Below are 23655 nucleotides of genomic sequence, written 5' to 3'. Positions count from 1 at the left end.
AGTGGTATTCTCCAATAACCAGACACTACCATCAAACTAAAACAGATTCTGTCTATTACACAAATGAGTAAAAAGGGGTATAAGTTTCTGTGATGCCAGGTATATAGGCTGTACACCCCAAGAGACCTATGGATTACATCAACAGCATATCCTTTGACTGATCGCAACAAGTAGAGTGTTAACTGTTCTTGCAAATTCAGAAGTCTCTCATTTTAGACGTGATTCTCTAATTGAACAGCACTTAGTGAACACACCTACATGTACTAAGATTTGTACTACCAACCAGTTCAGGTTTGTTAATTGGGCTTATAATGTGGTTCACTTGTGCTTATTTGAAGGTCTGTGTGTTCATTGTTATTATCCTGATCAAGACTGCCAAATATGTTGCGGCCTTGAGTGCCAGTACATTTCTTTCCCCAAAAGTGACAAAGTGAGAGATTCCAGTTTCTTTCTAAGAAAACAAAAGCACATGAGTCTGTAGCTTTGAAGAAAGTATTCCGTGATTTTTTAAAAAAGCTCACTTTAAAAAAGTAATTTTAAAAATTCGGACTTTAATGAGAAATTGCTTTACAAAAATATTTGAACGTGTGACTTCAGTTCTGAAAAATAAGTAACCTGATGACCATTACAGGCTTATGAAAACAATTGTTTGAACAAGTACTCATTGCAAACCTGCAGAAGATTTGAAGCATATGGCACACACATTATTTCTCAGTGATTATAACCCATGAACTATTCTGAGTGATCTATTAAAGATTTTGCAACAAGCTCTGTGCTTCTTGCTAGGCAGCATTGAATGTAACTAATTTTGGAACAGTCAGAGCTTCAGTTCCTTAAATGTTACAATTTTCATAGATTACTGGTTTACGCAGTACTAATGGCTGTTAAAGTAATAGATTCCATCAGATCTCACACAGGTCCTTGATCTCTTCAAGTAGAAAGCACTTGTCCATGTAATGCACATTTTTCAGTTAAACAGAAGCTTGGGTGACAAGTGTTTCCTGGTGTGTTCCCACTTTGACGAATCAAAATTAGCACGTCTTTTTGAATTTAATTAACAACTTGAGGACTGTTACCTTGTTCATCATCTATGGCAGTGCTTGATCAATCAAGTGCTCTTGTCAACTAATTGGTACTCCTTTCCTCATGCAGGGTTGTGCCTTTTTGAAATCTGTTATTCTTTTATTTGTCTTGACAAAGCAAAATTAAAACTCTGCCAGCATATTTTTTCAGCAGTATTGATTTGTGATTTGTCACACCGGGGCATCGAAGACGGGAAAGACAAACAAAGCAACTGGTGTCCTTGTTTCACTTTAGTTTTTTCATTTTTTTGGGAAAAAAAATCATATTTTAGAAGTGAATATCTTATGAGGGCAATTGATAAAATAAGTTTGATTTTAGGGCTTGTTAGTGGGGGTAGGTGAGGGAAGAATGTTCAAGGTCCTTCCCATTTGCCCAAAGAGAGCAAATATTGGGAGTTTGAATTCAGAGCTAAGGAGAGACATGTGACAGAGGAAAAACTTCAGAGGAGAAAAGTTAAGGACAGCTGTGGAAGTGTATGTGCTATTGGAAAATTGAGTACATTTGAGAATAAGAGTGAATGGGTGGGTGATAAATATATATCTAACAGCCACATTTCCTGGAAACTCTAACATAAAAACTGCCCAGGTATTGCTACTTTCTTTCCTTATCACGCTATACCAGATCATCTGTCACCAATTAAATGAAAGGATAAAAAGAAAGAGAGAGAGAAAGTAGTAATATGAGTGTAGAAAAAGATTTAAGGGACATTCTGAAAAATGCCAAGAATGAAAACCTTAGTCAGATTTTTAACTCTCCAAGTGGTTGAGTTTTGAATGCTTTAAGATTTCACCGAGATGCAGTCAGATAAGAAAGGGATCATATTCTTCCACTTATTCTGTGAAACATTACAGGATTCACACAGGTAATTTATCAGAAATTTCTTGATTGCAATTTCTGCAGGATGTATGACAAATAAATACCAGTCGGAAGTAAAGTTTTCAGGAATAGACACCAGTACTCACTTTAGTAATGGAAACTGCTTATGCAAGCTTGTTACACTAAACTTAAATTTCCTCTTCTGGTGTTTTAGCACTTCAGTTTTGCATCCACCAGGTCCTCAGTCTTCAGACCGGAGAAACTTCAAAGTCCAAATTAACTTTACTACTTGTTTTCCGAGGGTGCCAGAAGTGTTGCTATCATCTAAAAAAAATTGGATAAAAATGATTTGAATGTATGGATTTACAATGGTAACTGAATTATGTATTCATCCTCTCTTTTATTTTAAAACACTAATGTTACAGGTAAAACTGGCTTGGAGAAGGAGCAAGAATTTATCAGTAAATGTATGGAGAGCCTGATGATGGCATCAGAAAATCTTGACAAAGAACCTCAATCCAGCCTTACTATAATTGAAAGGGGACTCTTGATGCTGAAAACTCACTTGGAAGCATTTAGAAGAAGGTAAAACAAAATTTGTTACTTAAAGGCCATGCATATCTCTTAACCTCATTAATTTAAGTATAAGTATTTATAAATGTCCTATGGTTGCGATTTAACCAAACAAGCCTAGCACTTGCACTTTCTACCATATCTATTTGGGGCGGCATGGTGGCTCAGTAGTTAGCACTGCTGCCTCACAGCACCAGGGTCCCAGGTTCAATTCCAGCCTCGGGTGACTCTGTGGAGTTTGCACATTCTCCCTGTGTCTGTTTCTTCCGGGTGCTCTGGTTTCCTCCCACAGTCCAAAGATGTGCAGGTCAGGTGAATTGGCCATGCTAAATTGCCCATAGTGTTAGGTGCATTAATCAGAGGGAAAGGGGTCTGGGTGGGTTACTCTTCGGAGGGTCGGTGTGGACTTGTTGGGCCGAAGAGCCTGTTTCCACACTGTAGGGAATCTAATCTAATCTAAGATTCAGATTAGTTTTTGCAATATGATACTGGTTTGCTTTTCTTTATTCTGCATTATCACCACCTAAATAATTTTGGTTAGTCTAGATGTTTCCAAATGGAGGAAAAATAGCCATTTAACACATGCAAATCTTAATTTGTAAAATTATTTTGCTTTTGCGTCATGCATGGTATTGTATGCTTGGAATATGATATTTTATACATTGCATCACAGCATGGTGGGACACAGAATTATTTAGTCCCTTAATGTGTTTCATAAGTTGTATGACCTTTTTTTTGCGAGAGTGAGGTTTTCATAGTTGAACAACTCTTGCCTTCGGTTACCCTGCACAATTCACTGGACTGCAACTGGACATAAATCATACTGAAAATCTTGGCTGTTTTCTTTTAACCAGCGTAGCTTAAAGCATATCCCTAAATATAACAGCCCAGCATGCCGTACTAATTGCCTCTGATTTAACGTTCTCCTGTGGTGTATATGTGCTGTAACTGCAGGCTATAATTGCATGTTTAGATTGGTCACATAGCTTGAAAATGTCCATTTTAGAAAGCTGTAATTTACTGAAATTTTGGAATGACCAACCTCATTGGAATTGAATGCTTTATTTAATTAATTGGTTCGCAGTCATTTTAAAATATTCCTTAATTGAAATGCAGACTGATCCATTTCAACTTCGCAATTAAAAGTAGCACTTCATGTTTGTTTTTTATGTTATGAGCAAACACTAAAGGAAAATCCTAATCCAATATTTTAAACATTTTCTCTTTGTTAAAGGAAAAATATGTGACACTTGTTGATAGCAGTTTTGGCTTGCATTTTATCCATAGATTTGCATACCATTTGCGGCAATGGCAGATTGAGGGTACAGGTATCAGCAGCCACCTAAAAGCCCTTAGTGATAAACAGTCTTTACCGTTACGAATTGTTTGTCAACCAGCTGGGTTGCCTGATAAGGTAATTATAATTTTATACAATGGAATTATTCTTGGCTGCATTGTTTCTCTCTTCATCTCAATTTTTATAATATTACAGTAAATTTGGATTCCAAGTGAATTTATGTCCTGTAGTAAAAATGACAATGTGAATTACAGAATTTATTCTTAATTGTAAAATAAGTTATTTCACACGATGGAAAATGGGAGCTAAGATCAGATTATGCTGGAAATGCAAGTGCAAACTGAATCTTGCCCATTGATGAAATTTGGCCAAATAAATTATAATTTTGGACTTATTTGTATATAGCAAAATCTCAAACCTTACTACGTATGTATATATCAGAATCAGCATTAGGCCAATCAGTACCTTGGGCCAGTTCTGCTATTAAACAACATGTATAGCTGATCTGTTTGTTTTCTCAACCTTACTTTCTAGTCCATCATGTTTGACTCCTTTGTCAAGAATTTGATCTGCTTGGCTTTGAAGCAATTCAATGGCCAAAAATGCACACAGTACTCCGAATGTGACCTAACTGAAGTTTTATTCAGTTGCAAAATGACTTATTAACTTTGATACTTGGTGCCCCAACCCGTGAAGGCAAACCTGTCATCTGCCTTCTTTGCCACTTGATCCTTTCTCATTCAAGCTGACAATGTTACGATCACTGCTACCCAGGGGTACTGCTGTTATGAGGTCATCTGTTCTTATTATACGTTTCCACGTCCAGAGCATCCTACTGTCTGATCCCTAGAATGTATGATCTAGAAAACTGTCCTGAAAACATTCTGAACTCATCTTCCAAGCTACATTTGTTCACCTGACTCATCTACTCTGTGTGTAGATTAAAATTATCCTACGATTATCACTGTACATTTCTCATAAGTCAGCATTACTGTTTCTGTATACCACAAGGTACAATGAAATTACTGTGTGGATCGAGAGCGTGGTGGTGGAAAAGCACAGCAGGTCAAGCAGCATCCTGAGGCTCATTCCTGATGAAGGGCTTATACCCAAAATGTCGATTTTTGCATGCTCCTTGGATGCTGCCTGACCTGCTGTTCTTTTCCAGCACCACACTCTGGACTCTGATCTTCAGCATCTGCAGTCCTCACTTTCTCCCCATTACTGTGAGGGTACCTATAAACTAATATTGTGAGTGACATTTTACACTTGTTATTTGAAACATGTTTGAGAGAAATTACAAACTTTGGTATTTTATGGTCTTAATCTGGACAACTTAAAGCAAGCACTTAAGATCCAACTTAAAATTAAATTAGTGTTTTGCATCATCACTTTTTAAATTAATATGACTAGATTGATTATCATGGACCGAATGAGAAAGAAGCATTTATGATTTCCTCTTATTACATAATACAGCCTTAGTTTTTGAATGCATTTTGATATGTAGATGAATTGCATGGAAATATTCATTTTTCTTGGTCTTATGTTTTGAGATTCCTACATTACAATGTCTTGTTCTTTATTTTTTCATATTAATTCAGTCTTTGGTTATATTTAATCCTTTATAAAATTTCATGAGTAGGATATCGTGTCTCACTAACTTAATGAGTTTTTTGAGAAAGTAACAAAGAATTGATGAGGGCAGAGCGGTGGACATGATCTGTATGCACTTCAATAAGGCGTTCAACAACTTTCCTCATGGTAGACTAGTTAGCAAGGTTAGATCACATGGAATACTGAATGAACTAGCCACTTGAATACAGAATTGGCTTGAAGGTAGAAGACAGAGGGTAATGGTAGAGGGTTGCTTTTCAGACTGGAGGCCTGTGACCAACCGTGGCACATGGATCGGTGCAGGCCCCATTGCTTTTCATCATTTATGTAAATGATTTGGCTGCGAACAGAGGAGGTATGGTTAGTATATTTGCAGCTGACACCAAAATTGGAGGTGTAGTGGACAGGTGAAGAAGGTTACCTCAGTGTACTACAAGAGAGATTCTGTGAAACGAAGCTGGATGAAAGCAGAAGTCTTTTAACCACGTTCTGGACACCCTTCATGAGATAAAATTGGTTCCACAGGTTGTTTGACATTTTTCTTTCTCAGAAAAATGTCAACACCGATAACATGAGGTGGTTAAGAGATTTTCCTCGCTTGGAAGCTAAAGTGGGTGGTCTGCTAGTTTATGGATATGGAGATACATAGAGGTAGTCACCGCAGAATCTAGCGCAACTGCTCAATGAAACTTGCCAGATGAAGCTGAACAAGAAAAAAAGCTAAAATTGCCCCTCTGCATAGTCTTTGCATTGACAGTAAATAGTCTTTGTCTGGATTCTAAAAAGGTGAGAGCTGTAGCAGCAATACAGTGACCAACAGATATAACAACAGTACAATAATCTTGTTGGTTTTATCAACTGTTTAATAAAATTCTTGTCCAATTTTATGCAGCTTACTGCCAGGAATATGCCATTGTATTGGGGCACAGAACAATAAATAGCATTTACTAAAATCGAGCAACTAGTGACGACAATACCAGTACTGAAATACTGTGATATAGTCACCCAGCAATGTGCTGCCAGCAAAACTGAACTTTGGAGCAGCTCAAATGCAGCAAGGACAACCAGTTATTTTTGTAGTCAGGTGTTGACACAAGTGGAGTGATTTCATGCTCAGGTTGAGAAGGAATATCAGACCATTGGCTTTGCCTATGGGCATGTTTATCAACAGCTACTAATTAAACATGGATAGTAAGCCAAACCAAATCAGTTTCTCTATCGCTGAATTCACAACACACTGAAATGAAAACATTCAATGATCCCCTAAATTGCCCAGTTGTTCTTAACTATATTTTATGAATAACAGATCTTGGACACCAAATTCAAACTTAAACAATAATTAACAATTTGTTATTAATAATTCACTTTCAAAGTACAGATAAATAATGAGGTAATTTAATTAATATCTATGATCTAAAGTCCCATCTCCTTTTGATCATAACTCCCATTCTCGCACGGCTAAGGAATAAATTAAAAATAAGAGTTATAATTAGCCAGTTCATTAAACAGTTTCAAATGTTGACCAGGTCTTAGTGATATTCTTGGACAATGGGTTGTTAACAGGCAAGTAGAACTGTGTGTCTTGAATTCCAAAGTCACTGATTAATGCATACAGTTTCAGAAGATTTCTAGAAATATTTATTTCTTACAGATTCTTTACTCTGAATATTCAATAATTTAGTAACAGGAGAGAAATTAGAGAGTGAGCAAAACAAAGCAGCACAATCTCAGGAAGCCTCAAAAACACACTGCCTCTTACCTCTTGCCTCAGTGAGGACCTGTTCTTTTCTTGTTTTTTAATCAATATTCTCTAGTTGGCTGGTTAGCTCCAGTTCTCACTTGATTGACAAATTCAACGTCCAATCAGCTGCCAACCCCGAGTTTAGCAACAACTTGATGCTGATTGATCTATGGTGTCCTTCGATCAATAATTACGTTGCATTATTTTCCAAGCCATTTCCCATCTGTCCTTGTTCTCCTCAAACACTAGCTGTTTTAAAAGTTCAATTCTTAACTTCACCTCTCTGTTCCAAACCAAAAATGATAAAAACAAAATAAAAATAATGATGGTCTCTACTCTACATGGAAGATACAAAGCGACAGTCAAGTCTGACCTCTAGTTACTTCAAAACATTTCCCTTAATACATTAGTACCCACTTCAACGGATTTTACATCCATTATAAAGATACCACGTGGATGTGACAGCCAAGCAAGGAAAGCGGATGTATATTTCAGGCTTGCTGTCCAGCGCAGCACTCCAATAATATTACAAAGGAATGTGAAATCTTCTAGATTCAGTGTGAAGCAGTTGTTCATCGTGATCTGGAATTATCAACACAGCAGACAATTGAATGTAACAAGTAAACATCTTGTTCAATCATCTGAACTACCTAACAAATTCCAAACTACTTAGAACAGTTGGAAATTGTGATAAGAAAATAGCCCAAAAGCATCAGGACACACCTATGACTTACAATAGTATATTGACATACTAAGTTGAATTGACAGCCCAAATTGGTATATTGTACAAGGAGTTAAGAGGAAAAATGTTAAAACTCAATCATGTCACCAACATATAGAGCTGGAAATGTGTTGCTGGAAAAGCGCAGCAGGTCAGGCAGCATCCAGGGAACAGGAGAATCGACGTTTCGGGCATAAGCCCTTCTTCAGGAATGAGGCCTCATTCCTGAAGAAGAGCTTACGCCCGAAACGTCGATTCTCCTGTTCCCTGGATGCTGCCTGACCTGCTGCGCTTTTCCAGCAACACATTTTCAGCTCTGATCTCCAGCATCTGCAGACCTCACTTTCTCCACCAACATATAGAGTCTGATGAAGGTGAGATATGATGTTCTGGTCAAATGTGAACAACAAAATCAGGCAGTGTAGTTCTTCCACTGAGTACCAAAGTAAGTAAGCTGAATACATGACATTCCAAACAGACCATGCATGGGGGTTGACATCTATACACTCTCAGGAACTTGTAATCTGTCACAGTAAATTGCTTTTCTGTCTACTTCATGGTGGACCAGTTGACCACTAGGAATATCAACTTTGTAAATGCACACTTTAGCAGATGATATTCCCAACATTATCATGAGTGACAGTAGTTTTCAGCGATTGACATGTTCAATACCACATGTGCCAGTCAAATAGAAAGGCTGAGGTGGTGGTGAAAATCGCCAAGGGAATCATAAAGAAATTGAGCAAATCCCACACAAATATATGCATGACAATCCTCAAATGGAGAAATACAGCTGCTGAAGGCGTGGAAAGTAGTTCAGTAAAAAGGTGTGACTCCATACATAAATGCCATTCTGAATAAGAAAGAAGTAGATGCAGCCAGAAGTAGTAAAAGGTGTGAATGACTAAATCCGTGTAAAGACAGATTTCATTTTGACAGAACTCTGAAGCTGTTGTCAGCATTGAACATTGGCGGTAAGTCAGAGTAAGTGCGCTCAACCAAAGTCAGCCCAAATGGCAACTTTAGATCTGTGTAGAGTAGTTGTCACCTTGATTGTGTGCGATGGGAGGTGGACAACCAGATAAACCTTTGCAACCAAACTTGCCCAACTAGAGAAACTTTACCTTGACTGCAGGCAGGAAGGGGTTTGATGTGCCAACTTCATATATCTCACATCAAATATCAGGCCCAGAGGTCCACAGCAATCCAATTTCAGAAATGAACGACAAGACACCCTCCGCGGACAAGCAGTTACTTGCACTGAAGTGCAAGTCATAGTGTCAAGGGATGCTTAAGGCCCAAACATCACATGACTGTAATGTTTCCCTCCTTCCCTTCTCTAACCAAAAAAAGGTGGAGGAATAGAGAGACATGTTATTGCAATACTTATTGGTAACAGAAGGAAATAAGGCTTTGGCTCGAGAGGCTTCAGAGAGTAACAGTACAGGTAAGCTTAGGTAAAGTCCTTTTAACTTTTTAGTTTTATGGCAGTTCAGGCAGTCGCATGTTCCTCCTACAGGACATAGAAACTCAAGGAGACTTCCATTGTGCCCAGTGACTTATACCTGTGGGAAATGCACCCAGTTGCAGCTTCTGGGAGACACTGTTAGGGAGCTGGACGGACTCTGGATTATGTGAGATGCTGAGTGCTTAAGAGTTTTAATGAGGTGGTCACGCGTAGGGTGGAAGGAAAGAGTAGCTGGGTGACCACCAGGAAAGGCAAAGGGTGTGGAAGGAGAGTGCTGGAATCCCCTGTGGCCACTCCTTTTGAAAACAAGCATACCGTTTTGGATACCATTCAGGGGAAAGTAGCAGCAGCCAGGTTGGTGGCACCATGACTGGCTCTGGGGCATGATGGAAAAGGATAAAGGTAGACAGGACCTTAGTGATAGAAGACTTGCTAGGTAGGGGGACAGAAACTCTGTGACCAGAAACGGGAATCCAGGATGGTGTGTTGCCTCCCAGGTGCCAGAGTCCAGGATGTCTCCGAGCCGCTGTAGAATGTTCAAGGGAGAGAGTGAGTAGCCAGAATTCATTGTGCACATTGGCACAAATGACAAAGGTAGGAATAGCAATGAGGTCCTGCAGAGTGATTATAAGAGAGCTAGGAAAAAAGTTTTAAAAAAAAAAAAACAGGATCTTGTTGATAAACTCCAGATTACTTCCAATGCACTGTGCTAGTGAGGGTAAGAACAGGAGGATATGGCAGATGAATGTGTGTCTAAAAAAATTGGTGCAGGGGGCAGGGATTCAGATTTTTAGATCATTGGGATCTTTCCTGGGGCAGAGATGACCTGTTCAAGAGGAAAAAGTTGCATGTGAACTGGAAGGGGACTAATATCTTGGTGGCTAGATTTGCTAGTGCTGCAAGGGAAGGTTTAAACTAGATTGATAGGGGTGGGATCCTCAACAGCAGGGAAGCAAATGTCAGGCTCAAAGGAGATACAGTGATCCGAAACAGTAAGTTGAAGATCCAGGTCAGGCTGAAATACAACAGGGAGCAAGGAATGCCTGTTGGACTAAATTGCATTTATTTCAGTGCAAGAGGGCTGATAGGTAAGGCCAATGAATTCAGGGCACAGATAGGTGTGTGGGACTGGGATATTATGGACATATGGCTTAGGGAGGGACAGGACTGGCAGCTTCATGTGCCAGGGTACAGGTGCTTTAGGTGGGACAGAGGTGGTGAAAGGAGAGGAGAGGGAGTTGCATTTTTGATTTATCATAGCAGTAGTCAGAGATGAAATAACTGAGGGTGAGGCTTTGTGGGTGGAGCTAAGAAATAAGAAGGGGGTGGCGACGTTATTGGGGTTGTACTATAGGCCTCCAAGTAGTCAACAGGGATTAGAAGAACAAATATGCAGCGAAATTGGGGAGACTTGCAGGAGCAGTAGGGTTGTCATAGTAGGGGATTTTAATTTTACTAACATAGGCTGGGACTGTCAGAGTGTTAAGGGCTTAGATGGGGTGGAATTTAAGTGCATTGAGAAAAGTTTCCTAAAGCAGTATATAGAGGTTCCTACTCGGTAAGGGACAAGTGATGGAGGTGACAGTGGGGAAGCACTTTGGGACCAGTGACCATAGTTCTATTCATTTTAAAGTAGTTATGGAGAGGGACAAACCGGCCCACAAGTTCAAGTTCTAATTTGGGCCAAGGCGAATTTTGATGGGATTAGACAGGAGCTTGCACGGGTTGATTGGAGTAGTTTGTTTGCAGGCAAAGGGACCTCTGGCAAGTGGAAGGTCTTTAAAAGTGAGATAGCAAGAGTTCAAGGTTTGTATGTTCCTGTGAGGGTGAAGGGCAAAGTTGATAGGAATAGGGAACCCTGGATGACAAGAGATATTGAGGCTTTGATCAGAAAAAAGGAGGAGGTGCAGCTCTGGTACAGGTAACTGGGATCAATGGAGTCCCTGGAGACCTCCAGGGAATACAGGAGTTTACTGAAGATGGAAATCAGGAGGGCGAAAAGGAGGCACAAGACAGCCTTGGCTGAGAAGATTATGGTGAATCCAAAGAGGTTCTTTAAGTATACTAAAGGATGAAGAATAACGAGCGAGAGAGAGTAGTGTCCATGATGGACCAAAGTGTACATGTATGTGTAGAATCGCAGGAGATGGGCGAGGTTCTCAGTAAATATTTCTCCTCTATGTTTACCATGGAGAAAGATGTAAAGACTTGGGGAAGTTAGTGGTGATATCTTAGGGACAGTCCATATCACAGTAGAGGAGGTTTTGAATTTATTAGAATTGTATGAAAGTGGGTAGATCTCCTGGTCCTGACCAGATATATCTAAGAACATTGCAAGAGGGTAGAGAAGAAATAGTGGGGGCCCTGGCTGATATTTTTGCATCATCGTTAGCTACAGGTTGGTCCCGGAAGACTGGAGAGTAGTGAATCTTGTGCCATTATTCAAGAAGGGCTGCAAAGAAAAGCCTGGGAACAATAGACTGGTAAGCCTAACCTCTGTGGTGGGTAAGTTACTTGAGAAGATGCTGAGGGATAAAATATACATGCATTTAGAATGACAGGGTTTGATTAGGAGTAGTCAGCATGGCTTTGTGCCTCACAAATTTGTTTGTTCTTTGAAATGACCAGGAAGGTTGATGAGGGCAGATGGTTAAACGCAATCTATATGGATTTCAGTGAGGTCTTTGATAAGGTTCCACATGGTAGGCTGCTCGGTAAGGTTAGATCTCATGGAATTCAGGGCGAGCTGGCAAATTAGATACAAAATTGGCTTGATGGTAAGAAACGTAGGGTAAAGTAGAAGGATGCTTGTCAGATTGGAGGCCTGTGACTAATATTTGGATAAAAAAGGATTGAATGTACAGGGGAAATGGGGTTAGGGTGGATAGACATGTTGGTCGGCATGGACCAGTTTGGGCCTAAAAGCCTGTCTCCATGCTGTAGGATTATATGACTCTATCCTGGAAAAGCGCAGCAGGTCAGGCAGCATCCAAGGAACAGGAGAATCGACGTTTCGGGCATAAACCCTTCTTCAGGAAAGGGCTTATGCCCGAAACGTCGATTCTCCTGTTCCTTGGATGCTGCCTGACCTGCTGCGCTTTTCCACCAACACATTTTCAGCTCTGATCTCCAGCATCTGCAGCCCTCACGTTCTCCTCCTTATATGACTCTATGACAACATGTACCACCACAACTATAAATTATCCAAATTATGCAGAAATGTCATTCCCTGGGGGAAGAACACTCCGGAACAGTCAGTGATAGCATGCATATGTGTCATTAAAAGATCAGCATGATATAAAGACTGTAAGCAATGCAGATGCATTGTCTGATGGGAATAATGATCTGTTCAGTTATGAGAACAGTCATGCATATATATGTTAACTTGGGTAATTCAAAATGTTATGGTAATGCATGTATTTAAAAAGGGTGATGTTTGGATTGAAATGCAATCATGTATCAATGTCCCTTCCTGTCTACTCTGGTCATGTGATCATTAGACATCATGCGTTCATTTCATTAAAGCCCTCACATTGAATTCAGTGCTGCATTGTGCACTCAGTGTTTGGATTGTTTGGTCTCCATGCTTAAAACTTTCCTTTTTTTATTTCTCTGGACATTTATTTACACAATCTAGTTTGTTTGGATTTGTGAAATTAACATATTTCCATTTGTTGACCAAAACAGAGAATTATTTGTAACAGTGTTTCAATTTTTTTCTAGTAATCTGCATGGTAATACCTTTTTGAATGATGTTTGGTCATCCTTCAAAACCATTGTATTGAATACATCATGATTTCATAATTGAAATGTGTTAACTTTAGTCCAGGTTAGTGTACATTTGACGGAACAGGGAAGATATTGGTTCTGACATGGTGCATTGTCAGTAATGATACTAAGTTTTTACTCCGGATAGTTTAATTTTCTTGATTGAGCAGCGAATAATTCAACATTGCTATCTTAATAGACAATGACAGCATTTGACAGGGATAGTAATAATTGAGTCATCAGCAGTCGTAGAGTCATAGAGATGTACAGCATGGAAACAGACCCTTCGGTCCAACCCGTCCATGCCGACCAGATATCCCAACCCAATCTAGTCCCACCTGCCAGCACCCGGCCCATATCCCTCCAAACCCTTCCTATTCATATTATCAACCTATCCTGTGTAGCATATATTTGCAATTTTTGTGTTGAATTTTCACGCAATGTCAGAAAATTGCAACACTGAATTCAGTGTTTATTATTGTTTGGAATATCAACAGCATAAAAGGGCCATCGTCTAAGTCATAGTCGTGTTAACGACTTCTAATTTAAGTATCACTTTAATTTCACTTTATTGGTTTCTTATTGATGACTGTACAAGTATTGTTTAAATCTAGTTTTAACAGAACACCTTTTGGCCATGATCCCTGACTTCAATTATATTTTAATTCTTCTTTGAACATATATTATGTTGAAGTGGTCTGAATTAAAAAGGCTGTGCAACTGAAATTGATTTCTTCCTCCCCCCATTTACAGTATCCTAATGTTATTTAATATGTAAAATGTTTAATTTATGGAAAAATATGCAGTGCTGGTTGCTGCAGAAATAAATATTGCAAATCATGTTTTTTAAAAAAAAAATCATCTCTGTTAGATGACCATTGAAATGTATCCCAGTGACCAAGTTGCAGACTTACGGGCTGAAGTTACCCACTGGTATGAGAATTTACAGAAAGAACAAATGAGTCAGCAAGCTCAACTCCAAGAATTTGGCCAAAGCAGTCGACAAGGAGATTTTCCTGGTAAGCCAGTAAATAATTTATATATAATTATTTACTTTAATATATTTTTTAAAAATTTTTGTTTCATAATGCTGATCAGGCTTAGAGTGCTAATATGACCACTTCCTCTGGCCTCCAGTTCTGTTCCAGTAGCTTTATCTCTTATATTTTTCTGTGGGCTCCAACTCCCCTCTGCCCTCTTGGCTTTCCCTGATCACCTTCGGCAGTTTGCCTGCCATGGCGCTACTGTGCCCTGATTTGAGCATAAGTGTCAATTTTCATCAGCTGAGTTGTAATTTCAGGTGTTAGTTTTTCTGCCTGTTGTTTTGTTGCCATTGAATGCATGGGTTTACAAATGGTATACATGTTTTATGTGTAGTTTCAGTTAACATTGCTTGCATTTTGGGTTTGGAGATATACAATTTGCTCCTTCAAGAACCACTACATACTAGCATATTCGACTTGCTAGAAGTGGTGGCATCATTCAAACCACCTGTAGATTAAGCAATGGAAGATAGTGAGGTGAAGTCTTTGAATGTATAAACAGTTTTGGTTCATGATTTAAACCTCATTTTGGATCATAGAAGCACAAAAGTGGAAGGTGATCCAACTAAGACATTTTCTCAAATAACCTATATAAAACTGTTTTTGCATTTGATTTTCTAAGTAGAACCCCAAGTATCTTTTGCCAGTTTGGATGTCCACTGATGAATAGCAATATTAGGTCGCAATTCAATGCAGTTGAGTTGCAATTGCATTTTGTTAATGCTTGGGGTTCCCTAAGTGACTGAAAGCATTACTGCATTTTAAACATCTCCTGTAAATCAAGATTTCTCATTTGCAGACAAAAAGTATTGTCTGTATGAGTTCTACCTTTCAACTATACCTCTGTGAACATGAATACGTTTGTTCTGGTTAGAAAAATAAATGTGAAGAGTAGAATATAATATGTCAATAATGGCTTCACGAAATGGAATTTTAAAATTGTTTCAAGCAGTTTTAATTTAGCTGTATCTATGCAAGGATATCAAAATAGTAGACTTTGAATTTTCTGTGCTTTTGTTTTAGGAGGTCTTATGGGACCTGTTCGAATGATTTCCTCAGGTCATGAACTTACCACCGATTATGATGAGAAAACACTCCATGAACTTGGATTTAAAGATATGCAGGTGCTTAAAATGCAGTTGGGCAAGGTGGGGGAGTTTCCCCAATTGTAAGGTTATGGCTATATTGTACTATTAAAATGTAAGACATAAATGTACAATTTCTTTTTATTCATTCATGGGATTTGGTGTCACTGGCTAGGTCAGCATTTATTGCCCATCCCTAATTGCCCAGAGGGCAGTTACGAGTCAACCGCATTGCTGTGGGTCAGGAGTCACATGTAGGCCAGACCTGGTAAGGATGCCATTTCCTTCCCTAAAGGAAACCGTGAACCTAATGAGTTTTTCCAACAATTGACAATGGTTTCAATGTCGTCATTACACTCTTAATTCCAGATTTTTATTACATTCAAATTCCACCATCTGCTGTGGCAGGATTCAAACCTTGGTCTGTTGGTTAAGATTCCACTAGACCATCGTTTCCACCAAACTTGAAAATATGATTCCCCAAAATCCTGTCGGGAGGTAATGGAGGAGGGAATGTGTGCTTTGATTCAATGATATATATTTTTCAACTAATGTGTTCAACAATGGATAACTCAAATGTGCATTTTTACAGATGGTATTTGTATCACTGGGAGCCCCACGTAGAGAACGCAAGGGAGATGGTATTCAGTTGCCTGCATCTTGTCTACCTCCTCCCCAAAAGGAAAATATTCCAATGCTTTTGCTCCTTCAAGAACCGCATCTTACTACTTTGTTTGATTTGCTTGAAATGCTGGCATCATTCAAACCACCTTCTGTAGATCAAGTCATGGAAGATAGTGAGGTAAAGTCTTTTGAGTGCATAGATTGTTTAGGTTCATGATTTAAACCTCATGTTTGTATCATAAAGTACAAAAACGGAAGGTGATCTCACTAAGACGTTTTCTCAAATAATCTATTTAAAGTTGTTTTTCTATTTGATTTTGAGTAGAATCCCAGATTCCTTTGTCAGTTTGGATGTCCACTGATGAATAGGAGTGTCAGGTCGCAATTCAAGACAGTTGAGCTGCAATTTCATTTTGCAACATCAGTAATGCATTAAACAATTTCTGTTCAATAATGTAGTGTCAAAGCTTCTTTCATGATCTGTTTCTTTAAGATATGTTCAATATGTGAAGTATTTATGCAGGGAATTTCTAAATATAAGTTACCTTTTGAAGGTAGATATTGGGGGTCCTGAATATTTTGTTATTGACCTGTTCAGGGATATTATGACACTTGAACCTGGGTCTTCTGTTTCAGGGATAGGGACACAACCACTGTGCCATAATGACCCCCTATATTGGGTCTCTTAATTCTTGGGTCATCATTTTGAGTCCAATGCCAATTTTTTTTCCCCCCCTAGAATCGTAGAATGGTTGCATAAACAAAGGAAGCTATATACCAGTTGTGTTTGGACTGGGTTCAGATTGAGTGTTTCACTTAGAACCATTACCATCCATTTTCCAAAATTTTCTTTTTCAGCTAACGATAGCCTCAGTTGACTGTCTCCACCATACTTTCGGGCAGTGCTTTTTGGATCCAAACCACTTGCTGAATGAAAAAGGCTTTTCTTCTTCTTGTCATTGACTTCTGCTGCCAGTTATCTTAAATCTGTGCCCTGTTGTTCTTGTTCTTTCCACCATTGAGAACAGTTTTTCCAATCCATTCTCTCCAGTTCCCTCATGGTTTTCAATACTTTTTTCAAATCTCCTCTGAATCTTCTTTTCTCCAAGGGGAATAGCTGAAGTTAATGTTGAAGTTGTGGAAGATGATATGGAAGAAAAAGTAAACCTTGCATTTATATATCAGTTTCAGGTCAACGAAAAAATATCTAAAAGAACTGCATATTAAACAACTGAAGTTCTTCATCCCTAGTACCAATTTTGTAATTCTTTTCTCAACCATCTTTTACATAAGTTGGACTTCCATTTGGGTAGAGAACACTCTGGAGGAAGCAATAGGACCAGCTAGCACTTATTCTCGACTGCATTAGGGATTGGTCCAGAGAGAGCGTCTCCTTATACATAAGCTACTTTTGTGAAGGCTCTTGCCTTTTACTTTGGACCGCAATTCAGTTTGGAAAGTAGGTTAAATCCACTAACATAATTAAAGTTAATAATTGGCTGAGTTTGCTGACGTCAGAGCATGTGTTGTAGTAGTAGAGGAATCTCTGAAAGTAAATTGAAATAAAGAATGATGAAAACCTAACAAATCCATAAAAATAAAAATTAGTTATATAGAAAAGAGAAGAAAGATCTGTTATATATAGTAGAATTTAAGAAGTTTTTTCAACTTCTGCTCTATAATGCACATTTTTAAAAACAAATCATGTGTAATCAGAACCTATCATTAGATGGCTAATGTCAAAAGACAGATTCCATTAATATACCAACTAGCCTTCTTGGAGGTGTGGTTTGTCAGGCAGCAATCCCACAACACTACCCTAACCACACACTTGCACTCAATTCCATCTGCTGACCCATTCTAGAATTAGTCAAGTGGTCAGTTGGTTATTGGATCCCAACTAGACAAGTACTTTGGTATTCTAATGAATAGTTTGCACTGTCGTATCTAACCGTGACTGATTTAATTTCAGAAATTTGAGCCCTTTATTGCCACATTAGCTATTCAGTTTAGTTCTGTTGAGAGATTTAAGTTCTGTGAATGAACTCAAATTCGAATGATTTAATGTATATTAAATTGTGTAAGTCTGAAAAAAAACTCTTTCAACCAATAGTCCTGTCACATTTTAGATGTTCGAAGAGTCTCTTTATTCTCTGAAGCTATTTAAAAATAATATAAAAGGAATTTATTTAGTGGAGTGAGGCAGAAATCCCATGTTATATGCTATAATTAAAGGGTTTTTTTAATTTGGAGTACACTTTTATTCATGTATCATGCCTCACTTGGGTGGTGCGCTGGAAATCAAACGTTCCTGGTCTTGTCACAAAACGTAAACATTTTATCAAAATACACAAAAGTTCCTCTGTTTGCCTGTTTGTTTTGGCTAGGCAAACAGGAAACCAGGATCAGGTTTTTGTACTTAGAAAAATAAAATTACTGTTTATTCCAAATGAATCGTTGCTTACTTGTAGCTAGAATCTGTAAACTGTTGACCTATAACTCTAGTTAAAATGCTAACTCCCTTATAGAACTCCTCCTAAACACATAGGTAGATGCAGACAAGAAAATCACTGATGTTATGAATGGAGGAAAACTGAGAAGACAGTTGTCCTACCCACAGAGTTTGTTGAGATGTTCTCTTTTGCTTGCTTGGGCTTGTTGTTTTTGGTTGTCTGCTCACTTTTTGTTTTTTGCAGGAAGCACAGAACAATTGATTTATAAAGTTTTTGCTTTATTAGTTAAAACAGCAGTTTACAGCATCTAGTGAGGGACAATACACTGGTTTTCTTCAAATTTCAGATATATTCTATTGCAGAGACACACCACGTCTCCTTCTGGTGGTCAAAAGGCTTCTATCAATATAGTCCATAAGCTATTCAGCTACCCAGGAGCCAACCACATACTCTGTGGGCAGGTGGTTTTTTCCATCCAGTTTGTTACAAGTCCACAAATCAATTAGCTGTTTCTTACCATGTGGATTTCACTATATACACCCAAATCTCCCCTTGTCATTTTGTGATGGTGCCAACTCCTCAGCAAAGAATTCTCCCCCACTGCTTAAATAAAGCACCAGGCTAGACACCAAATACAGCTAGTTTCAGTAACCCTGTTTTCACAGCAATTCCTTTCACATGATTGGTTTTGAATACAATACTTTTCCAGTTTCAGTTCATATTCAAAAATACAGAAAAATAAAAAAAGTATAGTCTTTACATGTAGCACAAGTTAGGTTTTGATCTTTGTATTTAATTCATGCCATAAAGTCTGGATCAAGGGTGCCGACCCATCACATAACTTAAGTATGTCGAGGAAAAGTATAAGGAATAATTTCAATTTAAGTTTCCTACACTGTAGAAATAGTTTAAAAGACAAGAAAGTAAAGGCTATGTTACACCTATGTTATTGAGTGCCAATTGTAATTTAAGGTAGCTTCGCAGAATATTTTGTTGTGTTAAAGTTAGAAAACTGAGCATAAAGTGTCATGAAATCAGAGTCAACGTTTGCAGTCCTGTGCCCCTTCCTTAGAAGACCCTTCCTGAGGAAGGGTCACCAGACCCAAAATGTTAGCTCTGATTTCTCTTTCTGGATGCTGCCAAACCTGCTGAGCTTTTCTAGCAACTTTTATTTTTGTTTCTGATTTGCAGCATCTGCAGTTCTTTGGGCTTTTTATATGAAGTGTTATGTTTGGTTAGTTAGGCATATGATCTTTGCCTTCATATTAACTATTTAAGCATCTACTATAAGTATTTGCATTTTGCTTTGTTAGCACAATTCTGACCATAATGAATGAATATGGTGATCCTAAGGATGCATGAAGCTTTTTTAAAAAAAAAGATTTATTAAAGGTTCAGCATTTTAAGTGAAAGATTGATCCATATATTCTCCCACACCATGCATACATTTCAGAAATATTTATAGAATTGAAGAAACGTTTGGTTTCAAAAGTTTTTAGTTTAAAAATAAACTTAAGGGTTTAGATTCCCTCTATTTATTTCATCACTGAACAGTTTTGGGATTAATAATTTGAGTTAACAAGATATTTTTATTTCCTGATGTTGCATGCAGACTGCACATTGCGAAGAATTGCACCTTCATGCTGAAAATCTGTCCAGACGTGTTTGGGAATTGCTAATGCTTCTTCCTACATGTCCAAACATGCTACAGGCCTTTCAAAGCATCTCAGATGAACAGGTGAGGCAACGATTATAAAATTTCAATGAAAAAAGAAATATACAATGGTTCACAATGATGGGAAGTCAAAGTTGCAATAGAAATGATCTTTAATGGTTTTACTATTTTTAGGGCTGTGGCTCAAAATTACTCTAATCGAAAGCACTTTGCAATGTGTGCAGTTACATTTTTCAGTTAGAGTCACTGGGCATAGTGGTATATCTTTGCAAGGAATGTACAACACTTAAGCAGGCCATTTAATACAACTATTCCATGCCAATGTTTGTGGTTCACATGAGCAGGATTGATGTTTTAATAATCCAGATGCCTAGACTAAATACGCAGGGGGCATAGGTTTATATTCAACCATGGCAATTTAAGAATTTGACTTTGTTATACAAAAGCAAATCTGGAAATAGAAACTTTTGGTTTGTCCTGAAAACCTAAGTAATTCACAAATCTTTTAGAAAACAAGACTTAGCATCCAGATTTGTCTGGCCTATAAGTGACTCCAATCCTACATTTCTAGAGACATGGAGATGTACAGCACGGAAACTGACACTTCGGTCCATGCCGACCCGATATCCCAACCCAATCTAGTCCCACCTGCCAGTACCTGGCTCATATCCCTCCAAACCCTTCCTATTCATATACCCATCCAATTTTAAATGTTGCAGTTGTACCAACCTCCACCACTTCCTTTGGCAGCTCATTCCATACACGTACCACCCTCTGCATGAAAAAGTTGCCCGTTAAGCCTCTTTTATATCTTTCCCCTCTCATCCTAAACCTATGCCCTCTCGTTCTGGACTCCCCGATCCCAGGGAAATGACTTTGTTTATTTACCCTATCCATGCCTCTCATAATTTTGTAAACCTCTATAAGGTCACCCTTCAGCCTCTGATGCTCCAGAAAAAACAGCCACAGCCTGTTCAGCCTCTCCCTGTAACTCAAATCCTCCAACCCTGGCAACATCCTTGTAAATCTTTTCTGAACCCTTTCAAGTTTTACAACATCTTTCCGATAGGAAGGAGACCACAATTTCATGCAATATTCCAACAATTTTCTAACCAATTTTCCTGTACAGCCGCAACATGACCTCCCAACTTCTGTACTCAATATTCTGACTGATAAAGGAAAGCATACCAAACGCCGCCTTCACTATTCTATCTACCTGTGACTCCACTTTCAAGGAGCTATGAACCTGCACTTAGGACATTACCATTAAGTGTATAAGTCCTACGAAGATTTGCTTTCCCAAAATGCAGCACCCCACATTTATCTAAATTAAACTCCATCTGCAACTTCAGCTCATTGGCCCATCTGATCAGGATCCTGTTGTAATCTGAGGTAACCTTCTTTGCTGTCCAATTTTGGTGTCATTTGCAAACTTACTAACTATACCTCTTATGCTCACATCCAAATCATTTATATAAATGACGAAAAGTAGTGGACCCAGCACCGATCCTTGTGGTACTCCACTGGTCACAGGCCTCCAGTCTGAAAAACAACCTTCCACCACCACCCTCTATCTTCTACCTTTTGAGCCAGTTCTGTATCCAAATGGCTAGTTCTCCCTGTATTCCGTGAGATCTAACCTTGCTAACCAGCCTCCCATGGGGAACCGTGTCGAACGCCTTACTGAAGTCCATATAGATCACATCTATCGCTCTGCCCTCATCAATCCTTTTTGTTACTTCAAAAAACTCAATCAAGTTTGTGAGACATGATTTCCCACGCACACAGCCTTGCTGACTATCCCTAATCAGTCCTTGCCTTTCCAAATACGCGTAAATCCTGTCCCTCGGGATTCCCTCCAACAACTTGCCCATCACCGACGTTAGGCTCAATGATCTATAGTTCCTTGGCTTGTCCTTACCACCCTTCTTAAATAGTGGCACCAAGTTAGCCAACCTCCAGACTTCTGGCACCTCACCTGTGACTAGTGATGATATAAATATCTCAGCAAGAGTCTCAGCAATCACTTTCCGAGCTTCCCACAGAGTTCTCGGGTACACCCTGATCAGGTCCTGGGGATTTATCCACTTTTAACCATTTCAAGATATCCAGCACTTCCTCCTCTGAAATCTGGACATTTTGCAAGATGTCACCATCTATTTCCCTACAGTCTATATCTTCCATATCCTTTTCCACACTAAATACTGATGCAAAATATTCATTTAGTATCTCCCCCATTTTCTGCAGCTCCACACAAAGGCTGCCTTGCTGATCTTCGAGGGGTTGTATTCTCTGCCTAGTTACCCTTTTGTCCTTAAGATATTTGTAAAAACCCTTTGGATTCTCCTTAATTCTATTTGCCAAAGCTATCTCATGTCCCCTATTTGCCCTCCTGATTTCCCTCTTAGTATACTCCTACTGTCTTTAGACTCGAAGGATTCACTCGATCTATCCTATCTATACCTGACATATGCTTCCTTCTTTTTCTTAACCAAACCCTCAATTTCTTTAGTCATCCAGCATTCCCTATACCTACCAGCTTTTCCTTTCACCCTGACAGGAATATACTTTCTCTGGATTCTCGTTATCTCATTTCTGAAGGCTTCCCATTTACCAGCCGTTCCTTTACCTGCAAACATCTGCCCCCAATCCGCTTATGAAAGTTCTTGCCTAATACCGTCAAAGTTGGCCTTTCTCCAGTTTAGAACTTCAACTTTTAGATCTTGTCTATCCTTTTCCATCACTATTTTAAATCTAATGGAATTATGGTCGCTGGCCCCAAAGTGCTCCACCACTGACACCTCAGTCACCTACCCTGCTTTATTTCCCAAGAGTAGTCAAGTTTTGTACCTTCTCTAGTAGGTACATTCACATACTGAAACAGAAAATTTTCCTGTACAGACTTATCAAATTCCTTTCCATTTAAACCCTTAACACTATGGCAGTCCCAATCTGTGTTCGGAAAGTTAAAATCCCCTGCCATAACTACCCTATTATTCTTACACATAACTGAAATCTCCTTACAAATTTGTTTCTCAATTTCCCTCCAACTATTAGGGGTTCTATAATACAATCCCAATAAGGTGATCATCCCTTTCTTATTTTTCATTTCCATCCAAATAACATCCCTGGATGTATTTCCGGGAATATCCTCCCTCAGTACAGCTGTAATGCTATCCCTTATCAAAAACGCCACTCCCCCTCCTCTCATGCCTCCCTTTCTATTCTACCTGTAACATTTGTATCCTGGAACATTCAGCTGCCAGTCCTGTCTCTCCCTGAGCCATGTTTCTGTAATTGCTATGATATCCCAGTCCCATGTTCCTAACCATGCCCTGAGTTCACCTGCTTTCCCTGTTAGGCCTCTTGCATTGAAATAAATGCAGTTTAATTTATTAGTCCTACCTTGTCCCTGCCTGCCCTGACTGTTTGACTCACTTCTGTTCTCAGCTGTACCCGTCTCAGATTAATCTCTTCCTCACTATCTCCCTGGGTCCCACCAACCCCCCACCATACTAGTTTAAATCCTCCTGAGCAGCTTTAGCAAATCTCCCTGCCAGTGTATTAGTCCCCTTCCAATTTAGTTGCAATCTGTCTTTGTACAGGTCACTTCTACTCAGAAGAGATTCCAATGATCCAAAAATGTGAATCCTTCTCCCATACACCAGCTCCTCAGCCATGCATCAATCTGCTC

At 38.9% G+C, this 23655-nt stretch overlaps 1 protein-coding gene across 5 annotated transcripts in view; it reads left to right on the top strand.

Moving 5' to 3' along the window:
- usp34 (ubiquitin specific peptidase 34) overlaps nt 1-23655 on the top strand; it is a 371687-nt gene that overhangs the window by 140722 nt on the left and 207310 nt on the right. For all 5 annotated transcript variants that reach the window (XM_043696074.1, XM_043696076.1, XM_043696075.1 and 2 more), the window contains 6 exons: nt 2325-2484; nt 3760-3886; nt 13953-14100; nt 15148-15248; nt 15802-16011; nt 19899-20024. In XM_043696074.1, the coding sequence (XP_043552009.1) occupies nt 2325-2484; nt 3760-3886; nt 13953-14100; nt 15148-15248; nt 15802-16011; nt 19899-20024 (872 nt within the window). The remainder of the gene's footprint in view (nt 1-2324; nt 2485-3759; nt 3887-13952; nt 14101-15147; nt 15249-15801; nt 16012-19898; nt 20025-23655) is intronic.

This window comes from Chiloscyllium plagiosum, chromosome 9 (assembly GCF_004010195.1).
Source record: "Chiloscyllium plagiosum isolate BGI_BamShark_2017 chromosome 9, ASM401019v2, whole genome shotgun sequence".
Classification (NCBI taxonomy): domain Eukaryota; kingdom Metazoa; phylum Chordata; class Chondrichthyes; order Orectolobiformes; family Hemiscylliidae; genus Chiloscyllium; species Chiloscyllium plagiosum.
The sequence above is the reverse complement of the archived record's forward strand: the minus strand, read 5'-3'. Positions and strand labels throughout refer to the sequence as shown.